This window comes from Anser anser (assembly GCF_964211835.1).
Source record: "Anser anser genome assembly, chromosome: 11".
In the NCBI taxonomy this organism is placed as follows: Eukaryota; Metazoa; Chordata; class Aves; order Anseriformes; family Anatidae; genus Anser; species Anser anser.
In genome coordinates, this window is record NC_139732.1 from 22,152,486 (window position 1) to 22,179,806 (window position 27,321).

Below are 27,321 nucleotides of genomic sequence, written 5' to 3' on the forward strand. Positions count from 1 at the left end.
CAGTTCTAACCGCAAACATTAAATCTCTTCAGGCCCCCAAGTCATTCTGCACAATCTTTGAAGACGATTTGATTATACAATCAGTTCTCCATATGCTAGTACTCAGGCACTTCAGGTTTGTCACATCAAAAAGAAAGTCAGTAAAAATTATTTGTCAGGAAGGCAAATAATTACCAACACCAGAAGTAAATTGGTCATTTGTTAGAATTAATGCGTATGCTGTTAACCATTTATCAGGAGAGCTGCCTTGATCAAAATAAGATGGCCTACTGGAACCAAGTAAGCTACTTCTTTAACCAATGGCTCAAGCTATACTACTACAAGTGTCTAAGCTTTTTTTGCCAGGTAAAGTAGAAGTGGTGGTAGCTTCCGGAACCCTTAAATAGTATTAGTGGAGCTGCCATTATGCTTAACCTGTGCCAATCTTTCTTCCTACTGAAATGGCTTGCCTACCACAGTTTTGGAGTCCTTACATAGAAGTATTGTCTGCAACTATTTTTAGGGTTGAATTCCTTAACCAGGAACACAGCCTCCTAACTCTTCTATCAAAAGAAGTTGAAACTTGTTTGAATAAATTCAGCTTAGCGTAACCTATCTGTATGATACCTAGACCCTAAGCCTGGCTAGCTATGAGTCAGGTAGATGAATTAATATTTGTTTTACCTGATTAGTCAATTATCACTAGTAAAAGTAATTTGTTTTAAATCTTTTTTTAAATTTATTTTATTTAGGTTATTCAAGAACATTATTAAAGCTGTAACAGTAGAAGCACTACAAAAAATCACTAAATGTGAAACTCTGAGTTACACCACACATCAGACCACTCAGTTTTATCAACACTAATTACACAATAAAGAAAATTAGCCAAGAGTTTCTTTAGGTCCAGTTTAATACTAAACATCAAACAAGGTAGCTTAGTAAAGATCTTAGAAAGTTGCAATCCCATTTTAGACAGCATGTTGCATCTAGCTGAATGTAACAAATAATTAAATATCCTTCCATCCCTGCCGCTGCAACACAGAGGTCATTGTTCTTTCATTGCAACTACAATACGGTTCAGCAGTCTGTCACAGACTGAAGTATCACCATGTCTGACATCTGATTAGACTCCACTCATAATGAACTGGTTCATTCTGAAGGATGAATTATATTATTTTCTTGACAGAAAATCTACTTTCTAGCTTGGAGAGCTTAATTACACAATGAAATAGAGACACAGGTTTCTCTGTTTCTTTATTGCATAGTTGCACACTAATTTAACAGTTTAAAAACACAGCAGCTACAAGTTTCTTTACATCAAGTAAAAACTGAAAAGAAAGGCCTGTATCCTAGGAGAATAAAAAGCATTCCCCGTTACATATGTTGGCCACAAAGACAATTATGATTAGGTAGGTTACATACATTAAAATATACAATGTAATAACTGCCATGAAAACTAGATACACCAAGGAAAGAAAAAGTAGAGATGTGCCAACACGTACAAGTTAAGACATTCAAAATTAGGTATTCAAATTTTAAAGCAAACACTATTGACTATGAAGTTGAACAGAACAAGGGTCCCTCCTTCAAAAGTACGCAGCATACAATCCAGTACATTAAAACCCAGCAGACTTTTGTGAGATCAAAGCAACCTTAATTTCTATAGCTTTCAAAGCCAAAAGATACACTCCTGTCAGACTTGCAGTAAAAATACCAATGCAAGCCATCCAGAACAGAAGACAACAAAAGACTGCTCGGGTGTACGTGTTGGTATGTACCTGAAGTGCACTGGTGCAGAAGTTCTTGAATGTAGGAATATGGATCAAATATCTAATGCCAAGTAAAGTCATTCCACCTATGAAGTTGCTAAGAACAAGATTTCTGTTAGGAGCAGTATTTAAATACCGAAAGGAGGTTGGATCAACACAGATCTATGCTCAGAAGCCTTCTACTCACATTTCAACAAGCCCTCCTCAAAATGATTTCCTCTACAGTCTTTAATTCATAATACTTATTGCCACAGGAATGTCTCCCAGTACGGTATTAAGTAACAGAAGTGATTACTATTGCAACAACAAATACAATTGTCTGTTTTGACCCTTTTCTATTGTACCTTCTAATAGAAGAACCTAAAGATTCCTATGCAGATACCTTTCAAACACAGTTTAACTCAGTTGCGCAAAGTCACTACAAATATTAGCTAACATCCACCAATTCAACCAAATTGTGTTTCCCCATGTGTGACTGGAAGAATAAGGCAAAAGAATTATATCCCATCTATAATTTTGTATACACGTGCATACACATAGAATTATTCTCCTTGAAGTTAGCTTTCACAAGGGCAATACGGTCATTGTAACATAAAAGTTTAGGAAAAAAATACAAACAGAAGAAAAGCAACTAAAAACAAAAAAGATGAAAGAAACCTTCTCTTTTCATTACTGGTCTGCTAATTTCAACAAGAATCTGCACTGCAGCAGTGATACTGCCCGTCTGTACCGGAGATTCTAAACCACTAACATGTCAATGCAAGACATACTCAAAAAGCAGCACAGTAACTGTAACAGAAAATCCCTGTAAAGCTTATTTTTGTAACACAGTCCAGTTAAATTTTTCTGTGCTGACCTCATTTCCACACATATTCAAAACTCAGTGCTGAAATTGATTAATTTTATGTCAGAATATTTAAATGTGATTTTACATAAATATACAGAGTATAAGTTAACTGTATGACTAGATAATACACCTATTCGCTAACAAAACTTCCATGACAATACTTTAACAGAATAAGCAAACCTCTATGAGAATTTTCTATCTTAGATCATTGACAGAGTATTCAACAACATCTCAGACATCAGCACGGTGGTTAACATGCTAAAGAGATTTACCCAAATAGGAAGGAAATTTCCTTCAATGGAGCAAACATGACCAGTGAGAACTTAGTTAGATATGAGCATGCTACAGCATAATAAAAACATCTGAAAATTAAACATTTATCCACGGTAGTTCCCTAAGAACAAAGTGTGCATTTTGTATTTGCATATGCCAGCAAAGCTATATTAGCCAGTGAAACAAGCTCAGCAGATCAGAGGTACACAAAAACTTTGTGAAAATTACCAAGGCAACTAAAAAACTTTGAGCAATTGCATGAAGCTTTTTTTAAAGACCCATTCCCTTGTGATAGGGAGGGTCTGACTGTTTTTAAGGACTGAAACTAATAACCACAAGAAAAGAATTCCTCATAAGGGAGTTTATGTACTAATTCAGAGATGCTGTCTTAACTTGCAACTTTAAGCACGTTAAGTTTTCATGTATGTTTTTAGCTGGTAATTCAAACCGATCCAAATTAGGCCAGGTTGTTCCCTTTATAATCCCAACGGTTTTCCTCTACCAGTAAAGCAAATAGCTGGCTTCTCACTGATCTCACAGAGCTTATTTCAGTTCCCTTTACTGTATCCACCTCAATATTTATAAGGCAGCAGCTTTAAAGATTTTGGTTGATGCAGGCTACATATATCTAGCTTAGTGCTGTTGAGTCACCTGCATTTTTAAATGTAAAGGCAACATTAGGAGAAAAAATACAAAGTCATCCTAACTGCTAATAATGGGAAGCAAAAATCTCAAAGACATACAAGATATTTGCAAGGCAGCCAGTTCTCGATCACTGCCATTTTTCCAAGGGGTCCTCCTCAGAAAAAAGCATTTGAACAGCACTGAAAGAAAACCTCCAGTTTAACAATGACTAGATCCTGAGTACACTCAGGCAGAAAGTGAAGGAATTCTCTTTCTAATTTCACATCTGCAGATGTCCCTTCTAAAACTGTTTTTGGAACCTGTCATTCTCTGGAAAAAACATTCCTGATATAGTTCTGTGCACCAGAAACACAGTAAAAAAAATCTGGTCGATGATGCCAAAGACATACGTGGTATAGTTCAACTAAGCTGTAAGGTTTTGGGAAAGGTGATGAAACTGAAGGTACGTACTGCCATTTTGAACATACTACACAGTGAAGATATATATATATATATATATACACACACACACACTACTACACATGGAATGGAGAGAGATTTTCTCGTCTTTCCTCTGTAGTCACCCTAAAGTTAAGTGGGCACATTTTATATTGCCCAGGAGAAAGGCACAACTGTTGAAATGAACAAACGCCTGAGGTAGAGCTATTAAGGAAGCAAAGGCAGGAACTTAATGGGTTAAACAAAAACATTCAAAAGCTTTAGTGTGACCCTAATGATTTCAAAAAGCGTTAAAGTGCTTTTAAAGTGAACACTTGGAATTGGAAAGTATGGATTCCGAAGTTCTGAATTTATCATTGACAAGCTAGTGTCCTGGCATCGTTCGTACTGAATGACACCAGCAACCAGTGACTGCTTAATGGCAGAAGCGGACCAATTAAGATTGTATCATGGGTTTACAGAGAGAACTGTTCCTCATCAGAAAATGCGCCTGTGCATTTTGTACACAAGTTCATGCATAGACACACTGTTAAATACAGTAAAGCGTAAGAAGCCACTGAAAAAGCTGCACTAAAGAAAATTGTGGCTAGTAGTATACTTCAGAGGTAGACAACATTTGTGGCAATTGGACCATAACTTTAGCAGGAGGCTCCACAACTGGCAACTTACGTAACAATTTGTGTGGTCCACAAGTAAGTTTCAACCATCATTTAACTTTGTTACCATAAGGTGCTGTAATATAACCTGGTCCCCAGTTGTCATGAACATAGATATCTCTTTTAAGACAAAACTGTGGAAAGAGTGCATCAGTGCTCTACAAGTTGCTGGAGAAACTCTCTCAGGTATCTGAATGCCACATTTTGTCCATACTCTGCTAGCACTGAATTAGGTTTCAAAACTAAAATTTTCCCCCAAATCCCACTGAGAGGGGGCAAGGAATCAGATGGTACCCATCCAGCTTTGTTTTCCCCTGATGTGCTCAGTTTCCCGGGTTCCATGGGACATTTTCACCTAATTCGCTGCTCTTGCCAGTCTTGAGATACCGGTGAATTCTCTTCTCCTGATCTCTTCTCCTGGCACATTATCAACACGGAAAAGTGAAAGCTGCAAAAATTAAAAGCTTCTCCATTTGTTACAAGGTTTTGGAAAAAGGCATCTGGCTTGGGGTATAGATAGAGCAGACAGTCTGTATCATCCATATCAAACACGTCATACAGTCAATCTAACAGAAATCGGCTAGATTCTGTGAGCCAGTTTTTTCCTTCTCCTCTTGTCATGCTGAGCACCAAGTCTTTTTGTTGTTGTTTTGAAAAAAAAAAAAAGGAAAAACATCTCTGTGAATGTGACTAGAAGACAGTTGTCTTCCCAAAACTCTGAAGCAGTTCCACAAAGGACCTTTATCAGTATTAAGACTTCACACTTCCTGCTTGCTAAAGTGTCTTCAGTTGGGACTATTAATTCATGCAAGTCACTGAAAGAGCTTTTGAAAAGACACAGAACAATTCAGAAGACAGAAAGGAGAAAAAGATCTCCTGCCTTTTTTTCCCCTTTAACTTTCAAAACAGTTCCCTATTGATCCCTGCTTTCAAGTGAGTAAATTTGTTAAGTTTATATCATTTACCTAAAGAAAAGAAAAAAAAAGGCACTTAGCAGAACTGAAACTAGCCAAGTGTGAAACTGTATGGCATACCCATGCTGCAAAAAAGGCAAAATAATTACAAAGTAAAGTAAAACCCAGTTACTGCAGTCTGTACTGACATTTCATGGACCACCTATGGTCTGATCTGCTGGGCACGGTCCGAGTGCTGTGCTTCAATATTCAAGACATGGCTGCTTTGGAAGGATGAACGGACGGTTCGATTCATTAATGGCTGAAGAGGGCGAAAGTTGTCTACCATCCTCTTTTCTTCTTCACCATCTGAAGTAAAGAGCAGCATCCGAAATGCCTCCAGCTGAGAATGAGAAACGGCCAATTTTGTGACTTCGCTAACTGGAGAATTTTTGGAGTACATGACAAAACACAGTCATTCCTGCTTGGAAATTATCAGAGACAATATTACATTCCCATTCTGAGAAATTTTAGCATGACCTTCTGGGACTTCTTTGTCATCTGCTGGTAAAGATTATGTCATCATCCATATCAATGCAGAAGATGAGCTGTGGACCATATGCCATCTTTAGGCAAACTTGATTTCAAATGTGTCAGGTCTTAGCTGGAACCAATTCCCATTTAACACTGGAACTTAACGCTATCTTTAAATAAATCTCTCCCAACTTCTTTATTTGCACCCTTCCTGGAGTTCTGTTGCATATGTTGACACCCGGAAAAGAGACAATCTGAGCAAGCAACGACAGTTGTTGTTCTCAATAGTGGTTGAGAACTGGGGATTAAAGTATGCAGCAGATCAGATTTTCAATGCTCACAAAGGCAAATACAATGTTAAGTAAACTCTATGCCTTTCTATGCCATAACAGAATGAGTGAAGAAGAGGCAAGAAAAAGAAAATGAGTAAGTTTGAATTGGAAAAAAAAGTTATGCATTCAGTTCTCCTTGCTGTCTTACAATCCTCAGTTCTTGCCACCCTGTTCCTTTATGTATACTAAAGCATTAAGATCACATACATGCTTATTCTTCAGGGTTAAGATTTGACTTCCCAGATGGTCTAGCTGCATGCAGAAGTTCTATTAAAAAAAAAACAGTATTTTGCCTCCTGTGATTCCACTTGCATTTAATTATTAACTAAAGTCTCAAAAAAAAAAGGTGCAGAAGAAACCTTCTTTCAGTGCTTCAAACCATAAAAAAAACGTAGATAGGGCCATTGCTCATTTTTACTTATTTGCAATCATTGCCAAGATTTGTTCTATGCTGTAAGGCCTTTCTATTTATTCTACTTCTTTGAACTGACAAAAAAATCCTGAAAACTCCCAGTAACAAAGGCAGTTGTCCTCTTTCTGACCATTTTTTATTCATCTATACATCTATTTCATGCCAAGGAATAACATCACATTGTACAACAAAGTACTAAAATTAAAAACAAGAGGGCATATGATAACAATTCAGGGCTGGTGTCAGAGCAGACTACTGATCATCAACTCCTCCATTTGAACTAACTTCTGTGTGTTTGTCCTTTTTAAAAGAAAAATTAATAAATATATATTTAAAAAAAATCAAGGACATTACAGCCAACTACAAAGTAAACATGCCTACAAAAAGGCAAAGGAGAAAACCCAATGGGAATTCTATCTTTGGCCATCAGAATGGCATGTGAATAACTCAGCGCTGCCACCCTTTGGTAGCTTCAGAGCCTGCCCAGGGAAAAGAATAGAGAATTAGCCCTTGCAGGCTCTGCAAGACTTCTATGCAAATACAGCACTACCAGGAATATGCACAAAAGGGCAGAGGTCAGAACTTCACAGAATTTGCCCTTTCTCTTCCCTACCTACCACAAGAAGGACTGCACTGTGGTAAAGAGAGCAAATCACACATTTTTCTAGTAAATAACCTTATAAGTTTTCAAGGCATGGTTTTCAGTATAAGGTGTTGTTTATCAGAGATCAGGATACAACTGTTTGGGAAGCTGGAAAAGCATCTTAAACTGGTTACTGCTGAGGTCTTAAGTCTTTCAGTATCTGTTGTTAAGGTGAGGATACCCCCTCCAGACAAAAACTGGTGTGAAGCAGCTGCTGATCTCTGTGTATACACAGAGTTACTCATATTGGGAAGCAGCTACTTCTGTGCATCTTCCCCTCTGTGGCAGCAGACAGTTAAACAGGCATGGCATTAAATGTTAGCAAGAGATTTACCTGATTCTCGTCGACTTCTATTGGCTTCTTCTTAATTATCCATGTGACTGATTCGGTAAGTGGAGGAGTAGTCAAAGAGCCCGCATAGGTCCAATAATCAGGGCATGAAGGTATCAAACAGGAGGGGTCAAAGACATCAAACTCAATAACAGTGTCCTAAAACCCAGAAAGAACTTACTATCAAAAATTGCAATTTGAGAGAAGAAAAAGGACAGAAGATTTAAAGATCTTAACAATGAGATTAAATACTGTACACGTCACATGTGCAAACTTGTGTTGTAAATATTAGTAATAATCTACATAAAACAGTAATTTAAAACCTAAAACTTGTAACAAATTGTTAAGCTAGGTTTGAGGCAGAGGCAGCTAGTGAGTAAATATTTAAGTATTGCTGTTCTCCACACAATCCACTAGGAATTCAGCACAGAAGAAAAAAGGTGTGCAAAGAAGCAACAGACTGCATCTTTGTGAGAGTTGAACAAACATGAACAAAAAAAAGAATGAATGAGGGAATAAATTCAGGTAGTTCTGCCGGATGTGCTTGAAAGATCACAAACAATACTGTTTTTCCACTAAATTATCTTAGGCAGAAGGGAGAGGGAAAAGGAATAAAATTCTATTTAAACCACATCCATTATTCATGTCTCTAAGACTGTGCTCCCACAAGTGAGATACCAGTCAGAATATACAAGCTTCAGAACCCATGATTTCCTACACAAATATTTTACTCCTGGGGTATTTCCTGGATATAATGGCAATGCAGGGAAGGAAGATCCTGTTTATCCTGAGATGGCCTTTATCAGTTCCCCACTGAGAATGAGAAATACTGCAGTAAAGAATTCTTTAAAAATAGAAGGTTGGACAAGAGATTCTGGGTGGGAATTTCCATTCATCATGTGAGAAAGGAAGGTGCAAAGACAGAGCAGTTATCAACTGTCCTCCCTCCTCCACCAGACCAGGATGATATTTCCTAAGGTTTGGTGCTTAAGTCAGTGATGAGGCTGGCAAGGCAACAAGGGCTTTCAAACATTTTAAAACAAGTGTTGATTGAGTTGCTGGGTGACCAACACCTTTGGAAACGAGAATCCTTTTAGAGAAGCCCACATGCAGCTCAATAAAACTAACATTTGATACCATTATTATTTTTGAAGACCTTATCCTGAGCTTACTTCAAATGCAGATGCTATAAAATACTATATTTTCATAATGGATGTATATTTACAGATTTTTGTAGGTCTCTTTTTGCACTGAACCAATTTGTTTGTCATTCGTCTGGGTTTCCACTACACTGCCATAAATATTTAATTCAGATAAAAACAATCCTCACTGCAATAAATAATGGCACAACAACTTCAACTGAGTGTGCTTGCAAGCCAGAAATATTTTTGACACATCCTTTTTCCGTGTACTTTCAAAATGGAATCAACACTTGGAGGAGTATGAACTGCTTGCATACAAGATCAGAGAGACACAACACTCCCTCTCCTGGCAGAAGTCAGAACTGAGCTATGAAGATTGAATCACATTGCCTTAGCAGAAAATTTTACGGTTTAAGAACAAGCAGACAATATATTATCTCCTCAAAGAGCAGACAAAAATCAGAAAGTCTTAATTACACAAGAAAAAAACTACCACTTTACACAATGCAGAAAGTTCCTTCCAGAAAGAAAAAGAAAATAGAAAAAAAAAGGATCCAATGGCATCTGTTTTCACAGAAGTAGAAAGGAGGCTTCAGTGAGGAGAATATTAAACGTATACATGCTCTTCTAAGGGGACACAAAATTAAGAGCGCCATTTCTAAAACCAAGGTGTTTGGAAAGCTTGAGGTATACAATCTCCTCCTTTAAAAGCAGCATTTTTCTCCAGTATATACAATAACTTACCCTACACACCGATCAGGCCCTTTGCTGACATTTAAGAAAGCATTTATTAGCATTTTATTATGCCTAAACTATCATTTATGTTGAATAACCATTAGCTATGCTGAAAGATAACTGGTGGGATACTTAAAAACACTTACTTTGTGTTTAACTGCTGGCAAGGCATCAACCAGGGTCTGCAGCCCTTCATGATGTGCTCCTAGCTACAAAAGATGAATAAGAGTTACATTCTCCACATCTTGCTTAATCAGAACTTTGAGACAATCAAAAAAGCCATCTAGAGATATTTTGTACTAAATGTGCTTTAACAAATTAAAACTAAGGCGGCGTCATTACAGCTTACTATACAAAGTGAAATTACCTTTAAAAACACTCCAATAACAGCCAAGCCGTTGCCTTCCATCACAGCTTCTTCAAAAGTTGGGTATACGACAGCATTCCAATGTACTAAATGCAGCTGAAACACAAATGAATGAGAAATCAGCACATGCAGACTGCACAGCAATAGTAGCAAGAAATTTGACTTTTGATCTTTGCTACTTTTGGTCCTTGGCAATTTGCAACACTGTAGTCAGCTACCACACAAATCAGAGAGCACAAAAATGAAGACCAAAGCGTTATTGGAAAATAATGGTACTGCCCTTCTTTTTTGATGACTATATATATATTTTAATATTATTTTTTCTTACAGGTATTTGTGATATTCCTCATGCTCTCAGAGCTCTGGCAGGTATCAGATTTACAACAGGAAACCCTCCTTAGATAAAACTGCTGGAAACTCTCTCCTCCATTGATTCCCTTCTTCCTTCCTACTCTTATGACATGATCTGTTCCCTGTTGTCAGTTCAGAATTTAAACCGTCAAACTCCACAGTGCTCCAGGCTCCTGACATACCCAGCTCTCCTGCTGTATTATCTAATATCTGAAAGAAGGTTTCTGAGATTTTATTAAAAATCCCAGCTGTGCTGAAGTGTGCTGCAAGTTATTATAGAATCATAGAATGGTTTGGGTTGGAAGGGACCTTAAAGGTCATCTAATTCCAACCACCTTGCCACAGGCGGAGATACCTTCCTGTAGTAATAATAAACCTGTAGTAATAATAAACCACCTTTAGCAATCATAAACGAATATTTAGAAATAATAAGACCATGTTTACTAATAATAAGCAAAGTGGTTTTAATGCAGTAAGGATTGGAAGTTTTGGACATCCGCTAGACAGCAGCTGAGATGCAGTGCATTCACCGTACTGTCAAAAGAGATCCTACACTTCACATGAACTCTTAATTTATTGCAGTTCAGATGTAAAGCACTTTAAAACAAACAACCAAACAACACAAGATGTGAGTTTGTGCATTTCATCTCAGCATTTGCTGTCCACCAGATCTGCATCACAACAGCTGGGACCTGCGAGTTTATTAAGCAAGAATAAATACCTGTCCTGACTGTGAAAGAGTCTGCTTTGTGATCCTTTTCCTCTTTAAAAGGAGGAAAAGCAAGCAATTTGTGCCATTCCACCCTGACAGAGTTGGAATAGCAATTATGCTTCGCTGCCTGCTATTGGCTTGTCCGGCAGCTACCACTGTGGGCATTCAGGGAGAAGAAAAACTTATTGAAACTTTCAGTCACGGGGCCAATGTTTACTTTAAGCCCGAGTTCTCCTCCAGAAAATTAAGTCAATATGAACTTACTAACACAAAGGTAGATGAGCTGTAGCACCTACCAGGCTTTATCCTTAAGAGTAAGCTGCAATTCTTTACAAACACAAAGCTTTCGAGCAAGCACAATAGTTACAGACAGCCTGAGATGTAGACTTTGGTATCCGCATTCAGATTTTTCATCATACCTCTGCTGGGTAAAATTTACTGTCAACTGTGTGCTCCGAACCCCACTCATTTATAGCTCCCCAGTGGAAGTGGAACTGCTTTAGCCTGTATTGGTTTTCCAAGGGACCTCCGACGATTACTAAAAAACAAAACAAGACGTACACTAATAAATATGATTTAGAATTGTCCAGACAAGTAGCATATTAAAAGCCCCCTTCAAATAAATTTGCCCAAAGAAAAGAAAATTGAAGCAGTTATCTTACTGAAAGCCTCATGATTTTGAAAATACATCAATGAAAAAAAATCTATGCCCGTTTTTTGTGTCCTTTTTTTCCCCCCTGCTCATTTCCTCCTATTTGAACCAGGAATATCCAGCAAAGTCTTCCTGCTAATTATTACATCAGAGCATCTGGTAAATTAGAAACTGTAACTACTTCCAAAGGACTAATAACAAATATGTAGCTGTAGAGACCAGTTTGCTGATTTTTACTTAACTGTACATCATGCTTCCATTTTATAGCAAACTACTGTATAAAGTACATAATCCCAACACTACTTCTGGAAATACGTTAATCAGTTTAATGCTAAGGAGAAAAAAAATGAGAGGCATTAAAAGGCTTTTTTCCCCCCTCTTTTTTTTTTTTTTTTGAATGCCAGCAGTTTTGGCATTCTAACTAGATAGTTATGCAAACAAGTTATGCATATCGACATTTAATTAATCTCATCCACTGCTCCTGAGCTCTTAGCAAAAATACAAAACTGACCATCACTAAAAAAAAAAATCACAACAGAGTAAGGTAACTTTCAGGGACGGGATGAAGATGAAGCCCGTGCTACCAAGTCAGCATTAAGGCTTCTGTGCTCTAACACTATCAATTCCTGATTATGCAAAGATGGAAACACAAGTGACTCTCTTCACGTGAATAATCACATTCACTTGAATGTTTGCTCACAAAGTAGGCACTGGCACACGTATATAGAAAATCAAGTTCCTATAGCAGGCAGTAGAAAGTGGCAAGAAAGAAACTTACAATCCCTTTATGAGCATTTTCACCTTCAATTTCCTCTCAATTTACCACAGTTTTGATAACTTTAAAGTAAAATAGAATTAAAAAAAAAAAAGAAGAGGAAGAGGAGGAAAGAATCACATCAGCTGCTCGTTTCTTTGCAGAGGAAGCTATTCATGCATACAAACAGGACCACATTCTGTACATACCTTCTCCACACCCTCTTTTTCATCCTCCTGTTCTGGTCAAAAGCAAACACCCCCTTGCAGCACTACCTTCATCTTTTATCAAAGCCTCGTTTTGCCTCATCTGAGGAGTTGGGCATTTTTGTCTATCCTGGATGCACACTTTCATCTTCTGTTTCAATTTTGTTGCCTTTTTCTCGTTTGTTTGTTCATTCATAAACTTCCTTCTCTAGATTTCTATTATTGTTAGACAGAAGCTGGCAGAAAGAAAAATGAGAAATAGCAATAGTAAAGAGAAAAGTGGAGGAGAGAGAGGCAGGCAGTTGGAAACGAGACCGTTTATACAGCAACATCCCATAACCTGTTGCTTCTGTCAGTTTAGAATTCTATCGCTGATTTGTTCAATACCATCATTAGCCATCATCACCCTTCATTAACTTTAATTCATTTGAGGAAGATGATGACAACGATGAAAAGGCAGCCATCCAGAAAGAGGCAGCAAGAATGCTCACACAAAGATTTATCTCAAGTGTTTAGTTGTAGACATAAAGCAGAAAAGATCTTTCAGAGCTGTGATGCACTCTGAATACTCAGCCTCTAAAAGGTCCCCGTCCAATTGACGGTCTCAATACTCTTATGCTTGAATTTTTTGTCCCAAATACTGTTCCCGTGTATTTAAATGTTGCACATTTCTTAATCTCCTGCTGGCAACTCCCCTCCAGTACATCAGTTCTTGCAGAGAAAAATGACTTTGTTATCCTCTGAACTGCAAACCATTACACTTTTCAGGAACGCATCAACAGATAGCAGGGTATGGCTGTATAAAGTGAAAGACTTAAATTAAAAGCAAAACAGAGCTAAAATGAGTAAGCAAAAATCTCTGATGAGCTCGTTAGCGTATCTCCATCTTAATCTCTCCTCTGACTAATGCAATTGCAGTTTGTATTGTAAAAGCAGATGGCTTCTTCATTACTTATCATAGCCCTGAAATGAACAAGGGTGAGAGTACTTCCTGGGTGAACAATAAAAACCAATACAAAAAATAAAAACAAGAACACTTTTCACAAGTCCCTGAAAGGTCCATGCATTCTACCACTACTGCTTTTGCTGCATTGTTTTATCCACCTCTGTCCAAATATCAACCAAAAATACTGATATCAAAGCATTTGTTCGTTAGCACGCTGAAAGCGTCCTTCCCCAGAACACTGCAAAATCCCATAAGAAGTTCTAGCATCTCTCATGGTAAGCAGTCATCATCTTAAACATAAATACCTCTAGTCAAACAGGTTCAGATTTGCCAGGATCCCTCAATTTTTCCCTCCAAGACAAGTTGAATAATTGACATGAATCATATGTTTCTCAATATCCTTGACCAACTGCTACCACTTCACCTACCATTACAAAATATCCTCTTTATATATAATAGCAACATACTTCGGTAAGCAAGTTTCAAAAGGAACAATCTGCCAGTAATCTGGAATTCGGTAACAATATCTTGATTTTAAATCACTTAATTCTACCGAGCATTAAAAAGAAATTAGCTGCTCAGGTCAGAGTGCTTATTCAAAACAAATTGCTGGAATGCATAATTGGATCTTACATGCACAGACTTATGCAGACTGTAACAACAGGAACACTTGCACCTGCTCCCTGTGGTCACAGCTCAGTATTATTTAATTTTACAAAAGCTTACTGAGATAAGTATGTATGCTTTCCAAGTGAAAGTCATTTTGCTACTAGTTATTTCACATGCATTACGTACATCTGTTAACACTGCAAAAGAGATAAGTGGTAGATTACTTTATTAAAGCTGAATGATGGAACCTCATTTAAAATTAAGTAGATACACACATATATGACTGACAATTGACTCATGTAAGCAAAGCTGTGATATTACAAGACCTTATCAAAAGGCTGGGCATTAGGGCTTGTGTAATAAGAATAAATTTCACCCTACAACAGAGGATCTGTGCACAATGGCCATGGTAATAAACACATAGTAAAAGTTAGGCCCACACAGAACTTCTGTATTATGGTTCCCACCACTGTAAACCTGTGTTTAGCTAGAGCGTTCTACCATTTTCAACATTTGTGATGTTGTTATTGAACCCAAAGGTTTATGGCATGCAAAGATTTCTCCACTCAAAGCATTAACAATACATTAAATAGATCTTTCTGAGTTTTGCTTACTTGATTTATCAGTAGAATCATCGAACTCAACCAGAAACGAATACCCGTTGTTCCAGATGTGAAGACACGTTGTTGGGTCGTAGCAGATTTTCAGAGGCTTCAGAAAGGGGTCATAAATGCTGTCTCTCCACTGTATGTTGATAGGAGACTGTCGACTGCCCCCAGGAATTGAAAGTGGACTCTGCCAAAGTGGATGCACTAGAAGATAATGAAGAGAGTCAGCCCCGAATGAATGATTCCAGAACTCACGACTAAACGCTTCAGATTTTTTGGCAAGAAAAGGTGGTTTGGAATATTGGCTCCAAAGGATTAATTCAAGTCAGCTGATGCACGTGAAAGTTTAAAAAAAATAAAGAAAAACATGCCAGTTGTGTGACTCAGAGCTACACAGGGAAGTGCCTTAGTCTGACTTAGATCTTCGTATCTGTGGTGACACCTTTTTCACTTGCAAAATACTCTTTGAAGAAGTTGTCCCCATTATTTGTCAGAAAATTGTTCTCCTCGTATTACAAATGGGTTTTAAGGTAGCTTTTGACTTATAACTTCGCCAGAGCCTCACCACAGCACTTCAGCTTTCTTTACACACCTCTACCATTAACCTACATCAGATGGCACCAGCCAGGATGACTCCTACAACACAGAAATACTCCCGTGAAGGTGCCAGTCCCTCGCCTACGTGCCCGTGCTCAGGGGTTACAGCAGTGCTGAGGGTGCAGTGCTCCTGAAGCACCCACAGCAATATTGAGTAAGAGCTTGTTACGCAGTCAGGATCTAAAGCTGATCTCTACACCAGGAAAACCCTAAACTACCACTTTTGGGGTCAGCTTGGGCATTTCAAGCTTTCACGAGCAGGGCAGACGCATTTACGTGGTTTCCTTGGGACTTTATTCAGCTTAAAAACACAACCGAGAGCTACGTGGATTTGGGGAGCCCTTGTTCACCTGCAGCCCCCAGACATCGATGACCCACGGAGGTTTTTGTGCCTTGTCCACCCGCTGACCCCAAAATACCAAGGCTCCAAAGCACTGTGCTGCTGGCTGCTTCAACACAGCCGCTGTATGGCCCTTCACAAGGTGAAAAAATTACATGAAACCGAATCTTCTATCAAACCACTCACACGAGGGGCGATTAAACAACCTTCCCCCTTGGCTTCCTCAGCAAGCGGCAAACTTTATGGGCCTGCACAAGGTCACCGCACACACATAAGGCAGCGGCAGGGGAGCAAAATATCCTCCAAAAGCGCCACGGCCGCCTGCTGTCGCCGTCACTGCCGTTTCCTGATGCTTCAACGCAGGAACCAGAGACAAAACGAGGCTAAACTTTCTGCGAGACTAAACTTTCTGCGAGGCGAACCCCTGAGGAGCCCGGGGGCGGCTGACGGGGACGGCCGGGGGGGGAACCGGCCGGGGAGCCCTCAGAGGGGCTGCGGGATGGCGGGGGCGGCACGGAGGTGGGCTGCCTCGGAGCGGGGACAAGGAACCGGGCAGGGACAGCGAAGGGGCTCGGGGCTGAGCCCCGCTCTCCTCAGGCGAGGGGAGCGGCTCAGCGTAAGGGGAGCCCGTCCCCCCGCTGAGGGAGGGCGGCGGCACTCACTCACGGGCGTTCCGCAGGCGGTAGGAACAGCAGGCACCCAAGCTGCACCGTCGCGTCCCCCGCCATGAAGCGGCGGCCCCCAGGGCCCGGCGCAGCAGCGGCAGCATCGCTCAGCACCTCACAGAACCGCTCGGCACCCCGCCGGTCGCCGCCCAGCCCAGCCCGGCACGGAGCGGCCCCTTCCGGCACGGCCCCGCGCCCCGCCCGCCGCCACGGCGCCCTCAGCGCCACCCGGTGCCCCTGAGGCGAAGCCGGGCGGGGAGAGCGGCATCTGCAGGGCCGGGACTTTTTTAAGGCTCGGTTTTTAGCCGAGTTTTGTCTCGGGGCAGTGCTAGAGAAGAGACTGTGGTTGCATGCTGGCCGTTTGCTATGGTCAAGCTAACCCATGTGTGTGACTCATACAAAACATGTAGTTCCTCTGAGGTAAAAACTGCTAGGCCTTGCTTACACGCCTTAGGATATTAGCAATCAGTCTTATTTAGTTAGTTTTGCACCGGTAGCAGGCTTCAGTTTCTCCCAGCTGAAGGCAGGAAGGCCTTCAGCCTGATCCCTCTCCCACAGAGATGGAGCCCCGCTGTGCCACCCCAAATCATGCAGTGAAAAGTTAACGTTATGGCCGCTTTACCTATCTGTATCTGCCCCAAAAGCTAAAAGTCAAAATACCCCTGTTAGGGGGATTGTAAAAAGGGCCTATTTGTCTAGCATTTGTCTGAAACTGCCTGAGGCAGGCCTTAGATAAAATGGTAGTTAAAACTTTTATAGTTAAAACCTTGGTTAATTCAGGCACGTTTTCTGTGTTACAGCTGCCAGTGGGGAACACAAAGCAAAAAAAGAGAAGTACATAGAAAGCTGATAGCGTTGGCGATAGCACAGAGATGAAGTAAGTGTTATGATTTTGGCTGGGTCCATTGGGCAGGCAGGAGCAGAATGCCATACCTCAACTCCAGGCCTTCATCTTACCGCATGCTTTGAATCATATTTATTTGTTAGTCTATTAAAAAAATTTTGCAAATCTTATTTACCTTTTAGAGACCTATAGTCTTGTTAGAGTCAGTGCTTTTGAGTTTTAGCGAGGAACCTGACATAGCACTGAGAATATTTTGCTGAAATGGAGATGACTAGCTATTCAACTAGAGTCAACCAACAAGTGATTGCAATACTGTGTAAGAAGTCTCCATTGCATCCATGCTATAATATTTATAAAACACCCCTGAACTGAGTAAAAAGAGGTCAAAATCTGGCAATTGGGAAATGAACAAAGGCCATCGGGAAATGAACAAAGACAAGCAATGTGATCATATGCAAGTATTCAGATTTTTTGAATCTGTGTTTGAAGCTCATTTTACTTCCACCCACATCTAGGTATGCTTTCTGTTAAGTGCAGTATTCTATTTTATTTTTTATAATATTTAGTTGCAAACACAATGAATTCTTGGTTTATCTGTTAATGTTTTTCAGGATGGCTAAGCTTATTACCATCCACACATAGCTTCCTACAAGTTAAAAAGAAGAGATAGGCATTTGATAAAATTGAAAACAGTTGCTGCCCCTGAAGGTCATTATTCATTCAGGCTTAATCACAGCTCAGTAGTTTACTGATTATGCTTATGCCCTGGTATTCAGCACAGGTCAGATCTGTTCGTTGCTGAAGCTGCTTATGAGCAGCAGGTAGCTTCTGGTTGTGAGGACAGCCCCCATGAGCTTTGTGCTTGACTGCAGCAGGGAACACTGTCATAGCTTCGGATATTTGAATACTGAGTATAAACAAGAGATACGTCTTTTTCCTCTCATCTGTTAAGAAAACAAGCTTGTCATTTCTTCATATTCAATTCTTCTGTGACTTGTCCTTGAATCACAGTTAGCATTCTTGGGCCACTTAAAAGTCATGCCTACCATATTAACTAATTTATTTATACTCTATATCAGTATAGATGCGTATTGTTGCAGAAACCGTAACCTGATTTCTGTGTAACTATCACTTTTCTGTATGGGAAAAGCAATTAAAAATAAGCCTCAAGCTGCACCTAGTCTGCTTTACGCAGTGTCTTTAAGATGACCAAACCTTGTCAAGCTTTTTGGGGATTTGATCCTGCAAGGTTTTGAAAATACAAAAATTTATTATAGAGCTACTTAAGCTGTGCAGAGTGAGTCAGTTCTTGTGGGTTGAACAGCACAACCAAAGGAAAACTCTTATAGCACAGGTGTGCAAGAAACAATTGGCTGTTCAGCTGTAAAACTGAAAAGAAATAACTTTGCTCCACAACACTTTTGTTTCCCTTCTGAATCATCCACAAAAGCTGCATCCAGTTTACATGTGCATGCTACGTCTGAGTATAAATTTCAGTAAGGCCTGAACATTTAATAATAAAAAAAAATATCTCTAGGGGGTTGAAGAAAACCCTTCAAAATACAAGCTCAGTGGAAGTGAGGTGTTATTTGTTTTGGAAACTACAGAAAAATGCAAAAGCTAGGTGCAAAAGGAAACATAAGCCCTAAACCTTGTTCCCAGCACTCAGGAAGGGGGGCCAAAATCATCTTTTCTAGACCATTTCAGAAACAGAACTTTTCCTTGGCAGCGTCCCAGTTACAGGAGGTGTTTTATGCCAGACAGGCATGGCTCTCATGCAGCAAGCTAGAGAGCAACAGCAGCCAGAATTGCAATATGTTTCTTTTGTTCTTACGTTTTCCGAAATTGTTGTTTCTGGACCACATGGGAGGTTTCATCTATGCCCTCTCTTGTTCCTGAACTGAGCGTGCTTTCTGCATAAGAGGAACCCCACAACCAGAAATCTGACAATTAGCCTACTGGATGAGTTAAAGTGATACAGAAGCACTGTGGAAAGCAAAATAAAAATCTTATCTAATACGTCTGTTTTAAGTGGGCAAATTTAAGTGCAATGTGAGAAGTAAGATAGCGTGCAGTTTGTACTTTATGCGTGTCTCATGTATCATCAGCTCATTGAGGATGGGTCTAGTCTATTATTTACCTTTGTTACGTGCATATCTATGGTGCTGTCAGAAGAGTTATAGTAAATACTGAATACTGTAATATAACAAAAATGACCCAAGATGCGAGTCACCCATGAAGAGAGGTCTATTACAGGTTTTTTTTTAACATTTCCAAACAGACACAGTGATGTTCCATTTAATTTTACAGTATTTGAAGTCTTCTTATATTTGCACTGTTCTTTTTTCCTACCTTTCCCAGTTGAGGCAGATACAATGGCACTGACTGGATGGCTCTGTACTTTGAAATGTTTTCTGTAATTATTTGCAGCTATGGATACTTTAACAGATCTGTTTTTGTTTGTTGTTTTTTTGTTATTTTTGAGTAATTGTTAGACAGTTCACTTAGCATTGATGCAAGTGTCAAAAGGTTCAGGGTGGGAGTAAAGATCCAGATTAAAACAGACGTTGTGCATGTTACTGGATTGTTATAATTTATAACATGATTTCCAAGAAGGCATCTTGAAGGTGACAGTTCTATGGTAAAAATCCAGAATAAGTTCAGTTAAATGAAAGGATTTACTGCCAATTTACACTACTGTAAACTTGATTTAAAGAAACAAAGCATTTTTTGATGGTTTACTAAATCTAGTTTGGCAAAGCCAAAATAGTTTACAGTTCTATGAAATTCCCTTAAGTATTGTGGGGAGGAGAGAGTTGTCACATATGGGATATAAAATTAGAAGAAAGAGTATGAAAATTAATTCAGGTAGCTGTCAAGTAAGAATGAGGGGTAAAGCGACTCTGCTTTAGTGGATTTTAGTCTTTAAGGTTTAAATCTTTAAAAAGGATAATAATAATAATAATTGAAAAAAGACCTGTTGAATAAAGCACTTTGTTCATATAGGGGCTTTCAAACAAGCTTCACCCTGCTCTGAAGTAGAACAGGGAGGGCAGGACTGTGGGGGCAGTTGGGAAACCGCACCCGCATGAAGGAAATGTGTTTTTGTCCTAAATTGAGCAGCAGTGCTTTCCATAGCAACACATTCTGAATTAGAAAAATAAAAACAAACATTACTGAAACTCGGTAAAGAACCATATAAACTTTAAAGGACCGTGGCTCTGCTTCAGCCACTTGGATTGAATATTACAGAGGAAATCCAAGATAGGTTGATTTCTTTGAGGTTTTTTAGTATGAATCAAGATTTTGGATGATAACAGCGGTGGTTGGCTGTGGTTCATCATGACAAGGCGTTGAAAGTTCTGCTGAATTGATGTCAGAGTTGGACTGTGATGTAGGCCAGTTTATTGATAAACAGTCCAATGCTTTTTATCAAACGGATGCAACTGACAGAGTACTCTAAGCTCAACAGGAAAGCAGCAGCAGATTGTGAAATGCTGAGCTTTTCTCTGCTTCCAGAATGTTTGGCTGAGATAGGAGCCTGGATGAGAAGGCAGTGGCTGAGGCTAAGTCCAGATAAGAAGAAGGTAATTTCAGTTGGCAAGGTAAAGCAAATAGGGGCTTTATCTTTTCCGTATAAAAACATTTGCTAAAATTATGCACGCAGGCTTAGAAGAAACCTCACGGACAATTCGCGTCTGGTTACTGCAATTGGAGGTGCAGTCCTGGAGATGGCACACCTGGATCGCGTGTCACTGCTGTACGTGGGCATTTAAAAAAGAATGGAAGGATTCTGCTTTTCTTGTACCTTCTTCTCAAAGGATAGGAAAGAAAAAAGCCTTTCAGTTCTGCTCTGGCAGTAATTATTAGGATGAGGGTGTACTCCATAGCCTTAAAATCCTTACGGAGAACATTTCCAGCTACTCCTTGTCTATTTTGTTAAAAGGTATCTGAAACTACCACCTCCATCTGTTGTTAGCAGATATCACAGAGCTTACAGGCATCCACATAGTACTCCACATCATTAGAAATTGTTAACGTGTATCCTTTGATTCTCAGAATTGCTTCTACAGTTCTTTCCCAGTGAATTGCATAAAAATACTTTTGTACTCGTGGGGTCGCAATGGGAATCCAGAAGAGACACTGGGAAGCGTCAGTCTTTGCATTTTTTTGCATTTTTGCATCTTTTATTTATTGTCATAGCAGAAGTCCGAGCTATCACCACCCAGCTTGGTGAAAGACTCCTGTGAGTGGGAAGGGTAGGGGGGAAAGGTAAAAGATGAAATTCAGGAAAATGGTAATGAGAGTGATGAACATTAAATTGAAGACTTTAACCAACAGCTCAATAGCCTAGCTTTACCAGGCTTCAAAACCTGGACCATTTTTTCCAAGTCTTTGTCGCTGAACGGGCTGTTTATGCTGTCATCTGTGCGGAGCTGAACGTAATTGGATGTGCTTTTTGCTTTCAGTGCGTGTTATGCACAGGGTCTAGCCACCAGATGGAGGAACCCACAGGCTGGCTTATTCAGAGCTAGCATTTATTCACTGGCAGCTGAAACCAACCATTCCAAAGATGGTGTTTTTCTGAATCAGTTTGTTTTGGCATTTCCTGCGTGAATGTCATGGAATAGAGAAAGATTTAAGTAATCAATAGCGTCTGTCTTAAATTGAAGAGGAATGTGAGTAAAAACAGTTAGCATTTGTAGTTAATTTAATCAGTAGTGGTCTTGTGATCGAACAGCCTTGTATGAGCTCTTCCTGGAACGTTTGGTAGCACAAACTGAGTTTTGATTTCTCAGTGCAGCTCCCAATGGACAAGTGTTCACAGGAAAAAAAACACGGCATCATTTAGCCCCTTATTGGGAACTGACACGGATAACCCCCAAAATAATGAGTTTCTCTATCACATGTCAAGACAGAGATCTCAGCCCTTCTCCACTTTGCCTTCTTACTCCACCAAAGGATTTCAAATAATTTTCCTAGAGCAATACCGTTACCAATTAAACAGAAATGCCACACTAATAGTAATATGTTCCATTTCTGAAGTTTTAAATTCTATAGGCCTTAAGGTTTTGTGGTATATTAAGACTGAACAGGTAGGAAAGTGAGGAACTGTGCATAGGGATTCTGTGCTGCTGATTTTTAGGTTTCATTACTTTTTAATGAAGGGTCTAGATTTATATTTTCTCTATGGCTTCTGCAATCGGAAGTCATTGGACTTGCAGTCTTAATTTATTACTTCAAATATAAAGATGAATAAATAACAAAGTGAGGATACAGAATAATAAGAAATCTTTTTAACCATAGTTACAGTAGATTCTCCGGATTTCTCCTCTGAAGCAGTAATTCATATTACTGCACACGATGAGCAGTATGGTATGAGCCCAATCATTACCCTTTTAGGCACAGGTGTTGGTTTTAGCTGTTGAATCTCAAACATTAAAAAAGTTTGCTGATAATTACAGGTAAAGGAGTGATACAGATGTTGCTTGTGACTATTAGGATATGTTCTCATGTGTGTACATCCTTGTGCAAATGGGTGTACCTACAGTTGTACAGGCTTCTAATTAGAGCCTCTAATCTGAATTCATTAGAAAAGCTGCTAGTACATACACCTAGTTAATACACTTAATCTGAATTTCGTAGAAAAGCTACTGTTTTGTAAGGCTAAAACATTGTTTTTATAAATATTACTGTGGGGCTTTTCTTTGACTAGACGAATGTCTTCATTTTTCATTATTAATGAAAAAAACAAGTTTCTAAACATGCTTGTAAGTGGAAAAAACTGATAAGGAAGGGAGTTTAAGGAACTTCAGTGTATTACTAAGAAAGTACTCTAAACATGTCAGAAAAGGAAAAAATACTGTCATGGATGCATACGTGACTTACATTTTGCATTAGGAATATGTTAATGGTTCTTCTTGTGGACGCTTCACTAGCAACAAAATCTAATGCTAATCTTGCTTCTAGAATTGGGCATCTTCTACAGATTTTAAAGGCACTTTTTAAATGAAGGTGAAAATACTGTTATGTTACTTGATTGAATACCCATTCTGTATTATATTTTCAGAATAAAACACGTTTTCTGTTCTGAGGAGCAAAAAAGGGAAAATTTAGACTGAGAACTCAGACAGATATTGCATACATTCTATAATTATAAAAACTGCTCTGACTTTTTTCTCATGATTGATAGAGAAGCTTGCATATTATATCTTACATACAGCTTCCATGTCTGGGAATATATACACAGCACACACTGCACTCGGCAGCTAATCTATCTGTTTTTCTGAAGTGCTGGTCACTTAGTGGCAGAAAGTATTTTGGTGTCACCTTCCAAAATGCACTTACAAGTGTAGAGCTGTTAAACGTGGATGCTTATTGAATATTTCTTGTAACTTTCAGGAGAAACAAAGCCTTGTGCTAGTCTCCATCCATACTGCTTTGTGTTATATCTGCCACATAAGATAAAATCAGCTGTTTTCTCATTATTTAAGTAAATATAAGTTTTATCGTTTGATAATTTAAATAGAGGAGAATCACATTGTAGTTTTCAAGGAGGAATATGGCTATTCTTTGAGAAAAGTAAGCTAAATATTTTTACAGAGGAAAAATAGTGGAAACAAAGGGATTTCTTAGATGTAAAATGTTACTCTTGACTATTGCTCCAGCTGCCATTATCTCCACACGAGCGAGTAGATGTGTAATCTCTGGCTGGCCTCATCACAAGTCATATCTGAAGATAAGTTAACCAGCATTTTAAATAACTAAGCCTTTGACATTTTAGTTTATGCATATATTGCACCTCAATAAGTCATTCACTGTAGATCTCCTAGACCCAAAATTTCAAGGGCTTTGTGGTTTGTACTTCTGTAGGGCCTTATTTTCAAAACTGAACATTGTAGTGTCTATTAAAGTCACCCAGAATCAGTTTGTATGAATTTCATTGGAGACAGTCAAAGCCTTGCTTGACAAAATTGTTTTAAAGCCTATTTCTTCATTAGAGTTAAGTTAAAATCACAAACTTAACGCACAGAAATAATGAACAATATTTTAATTGTGCATGTGGAGAGGAATCATGCAATTCAGTAAGGTATTTCTATCTCTCCTTTCTCTCCTTCTGTTCATTTTTTTCTTTAATCTCTCAGTCACATTCTCAAATTTCCCTTTTTAGTTACCTGACGAAAGAACAACAATTACATTTGTTATCTTTGTACCTCTGCATCTCTCTTATACAGGTGACAAAATGAAATACTTACACGCATCATTCCTGTCTTTATGAGTGCAGGTAGCCAGGCTGCAGAGTCGTGCTGGCGGACTCCAGAGCGTTTTCAGCTGCTTGTATAAATGTACCAGAGTATTTGTCTTCACGTTATTCATTATTATCACCTTGGCACTTGAAAACTTTGGTTAGTCAAACAGCCAGAGGAGCTTTCTGGAGTCTAGCAACCTATCAACACAGAGGAAAAAATGCTGTGGACATACAGCTTCAAGGGATCTCCAGGCCTATTTATAAAAAAAAATTGAGAGCACCCTTTCCTGGTTGGAGAGAGGGAGCTAACCAAACAGTTAATTTTCAACTTATCCCTGGAATGGCTTTTTTCATTGGCTCTAATTTAGTTGGAGGCTGGGCTAGTTGGTAATTATTTGTGCACTTTCCGGGCTTTCTCTCATGTGGCTCCAAGAATACCAAAGGGTTACAAAAACCACTCTTTTGTATGCAAGGAGAGGTTTCTTATCACTTCTTCACCCTACATTCTTTTGAATGCTGATAGCTAACAGTTGCTATCATTGACAGTTGTGGTTCTGAGGAGCGGTGACCGCTCAAGCTGAGGAATTTGCAGAAATCTCGTAGATACAAAGGCTTGCCCAGCAGAACAGGCGGAGCAGCCTCCTACAGAAAAGCATTGCAGCTCCTAGCACGTAATACAGTACTATTGCACTGTCAGGGTGAAGAAACCCTTTCTGAACTATAAGGTGTCTCATAAGAAGGATCATTTCTTACAGGTTAGAAACAGGAACAGACCCAAGGAACCATCATTACCCCTCCCACTCACTTAAGCTCAAAAACCACTTTGGCTCAGCCCTCTCCAGTGGGGAGAACAGGGTTTCCTGACCTGTTTCTTAGGGATGAAAGCATGAGGAGAGTTACTCCCTTATTTCCACGTACAATTCTAATAATGTTTGTTAGCTGATGTGGAAGATCCGTATTTAAGTTACTCCCTTGCACTGTGGGACGTTTCTGTCACCAGATTGGCCTTCCTGCCCTAGCTGCAGAGAGAAGCACTTCTTACAGCTGTAGACCAAGCAACTCATTTTCCAGGGACTTTTTTTTGTGGTGTTATTACAGGCCCTTTAGGATTAAGATGGAATGACATGAGAAAAGAGTGCCTGGGCACGCCAGGGAATGAGAGCCAGCCCTCTGACTGTGCCGCGGTCACTCTTAGCTCAATGCCCTCACCCACAGGGGCTGAGCACAGCAGGCAGAGCTGGGCACAGCTCAGTGGCCATCAGCAGTCCCAAACGCAGCAAGCAGCAGGTCCAAGGTCCAACCTGAGAGCCTGGACAGGAGCAAAAGGAGACAGGGCCAAACGCAAGCAACAACAGGGGTCCAAAGTCCTTCTTGGAGACAGGGCCAAAAGCAAGCCTGAAGACAAGTGCCCCAGCAACAAAACTTAAAGGGCTGAGCCTGAGCTTAAACAGCCTCCTGGGCCATGGGTGGGAGTGTGGTGGAGGCTCCTGGTGAGCCTCAAGGCCATTAAGACTTATTATTGGCAACCTCAGCCTCAGGTTTTGTAAGGCCTTTAATAATTCTTACTTAAGTATTTGTAAAATTCATGTGGTCATTTTCCTCCGTTAAGCACATTGGAATGCATATTGTGAAAGCTACAGAACCTATCAGGGACAGAGCAAGCCGAAATGATAAGACTATTAATATTCTGACATTAAAAATCAGTCCTTTCTTAATCCATAAAATGACATGTAAAGAATTTTTCACTATGTGTTTTTATGTAACAAATACTGGTATTTTGAATTAGAAACTTATTTGCTCATTGACATTTTCATTAAATACATGTGTATCTGTCATCTCTTACTGCCCAGTGGGTAAATGCAAGGCTTAGGCTCAGGGAATCCTCTTTAGTATCCTAAAGTGCAGGCGTATTTGTGTTATTTACTATTCCAACACCAACTATGTAGGAGAGTCTTTCTTAATAGTTGTTGTTTATTACCTCAGCTGCGTGCCTCAGAGTGTCTTAAGAGCAAGCCACTGTTAGCCAAGAGTTCTGCCTGCAAAAAAAGTGCAAAATCAGACTTCTGGTTTTGCTCGTAATTGTGGGTAATCACGTACGTGGAGTGTAACTGGATACAATGGAAATGTGCTTACTTAGTTTTCGCAGGAACTGGAGAAGTAAAAATTGAGAAATTTCTGGCTGTTACTACCTGTCTGACTTTACTGTAAGGGCCTTCAGACTGGACAGAGAGGATCAGTATTTGTTTTCTTTCTGATGTTTACTTGAGGGTTGCCAGTATGTACATTCTGTAGTCATTTAATTCTGTGCAGCCTTATCAACATTTTGATTCCGCTGAAGAACTATTCAAATCGCTCTGAATCAACAGCTTTCTTTCCTGAAAGAAAGGTGGCCGATGCACTGTATGTTCTTTATTATTTACAGCTATTTCTGTGAAGTCCGAAGCTCAGTTCAGAGCCAGCAGGGAGCAAAAACTTGTTGCTTTTAGGACAAGAAGTATGGAAGTTAAGTGCAGCCACTGGAGAGAAACGCGTCCTCCTTGCTGAAATGCAAAGCCTAGACAGCTCAGAGTATAATCAGACGTGAGCACTTTAACAATGTGAAGGAAAACTGTTACACCTGAGATGTTCTGCTCTTCTTTCCATCTTTCAGTTCCAGTTTTTGGCTTTGTTTCTTGGCCATGGGGCACTTAGTTCTCCTTTCACGGGAGTCCGTATTACAATATATTTTATCTATCTTTCTGTCCAGCGTGCTGTCTCTCACCATTTGGAATTCAAGCTTCAGAGAAGATAGA

At 39.5% G+C, this 27,321-nt stretch overlaps 1 protein-coding gene across 3 annotated transcripts; it reads right to left on the reverse strand.

Annotated features, from left to right (window-relative positions):
• Positions 1–1,216: 1,216 nt before the first annotated feature.
• On the reverse strand, positions 1,217–24,828 carry CA5A (carbonic anhydrase 5A). 3 transcript variants are annotated; one of them, XM_083851615.1, is made up of 7 exons: positions 24,537–24,828; positions 14,841–15,038; positions 11,479–11,597; positions 9,997–10,092; positions 9,776–9,838; positions 7,756–7,911; positions 1,217–5,903 (listed from the first exon to the last, which is right to left on the reverse strand). In XM_083851615.1, exons 1-7 carry the CDS (start codon positions 24,655–24,657, stop codon positions 5,724–5,726), a joined length of 933 nt encoding a protein of 310 aa, XP_083707741.1. In that variant the 5' UTR covers positions 24,658–24,828; the 3' UTR covers positions 1,217–5,723. The 3 variants fall into 3 exon arrangements, with proteins under 3 accessions (XP_083707741.1, XP_083707742.1, XP_083707743.1); XM_083851616.1 differs by lacking the exon at positions 24,537–24,828 and adding an exon at positions 16,438–17,132; XM_083851617.1 differs by lacking the exon at positions 24,537–24,828 and adding an exon at positions 16,434–16,617.
• Between the last annotated feature and the right edge of the window lie 2,493 nt (positions 24,829–27,321).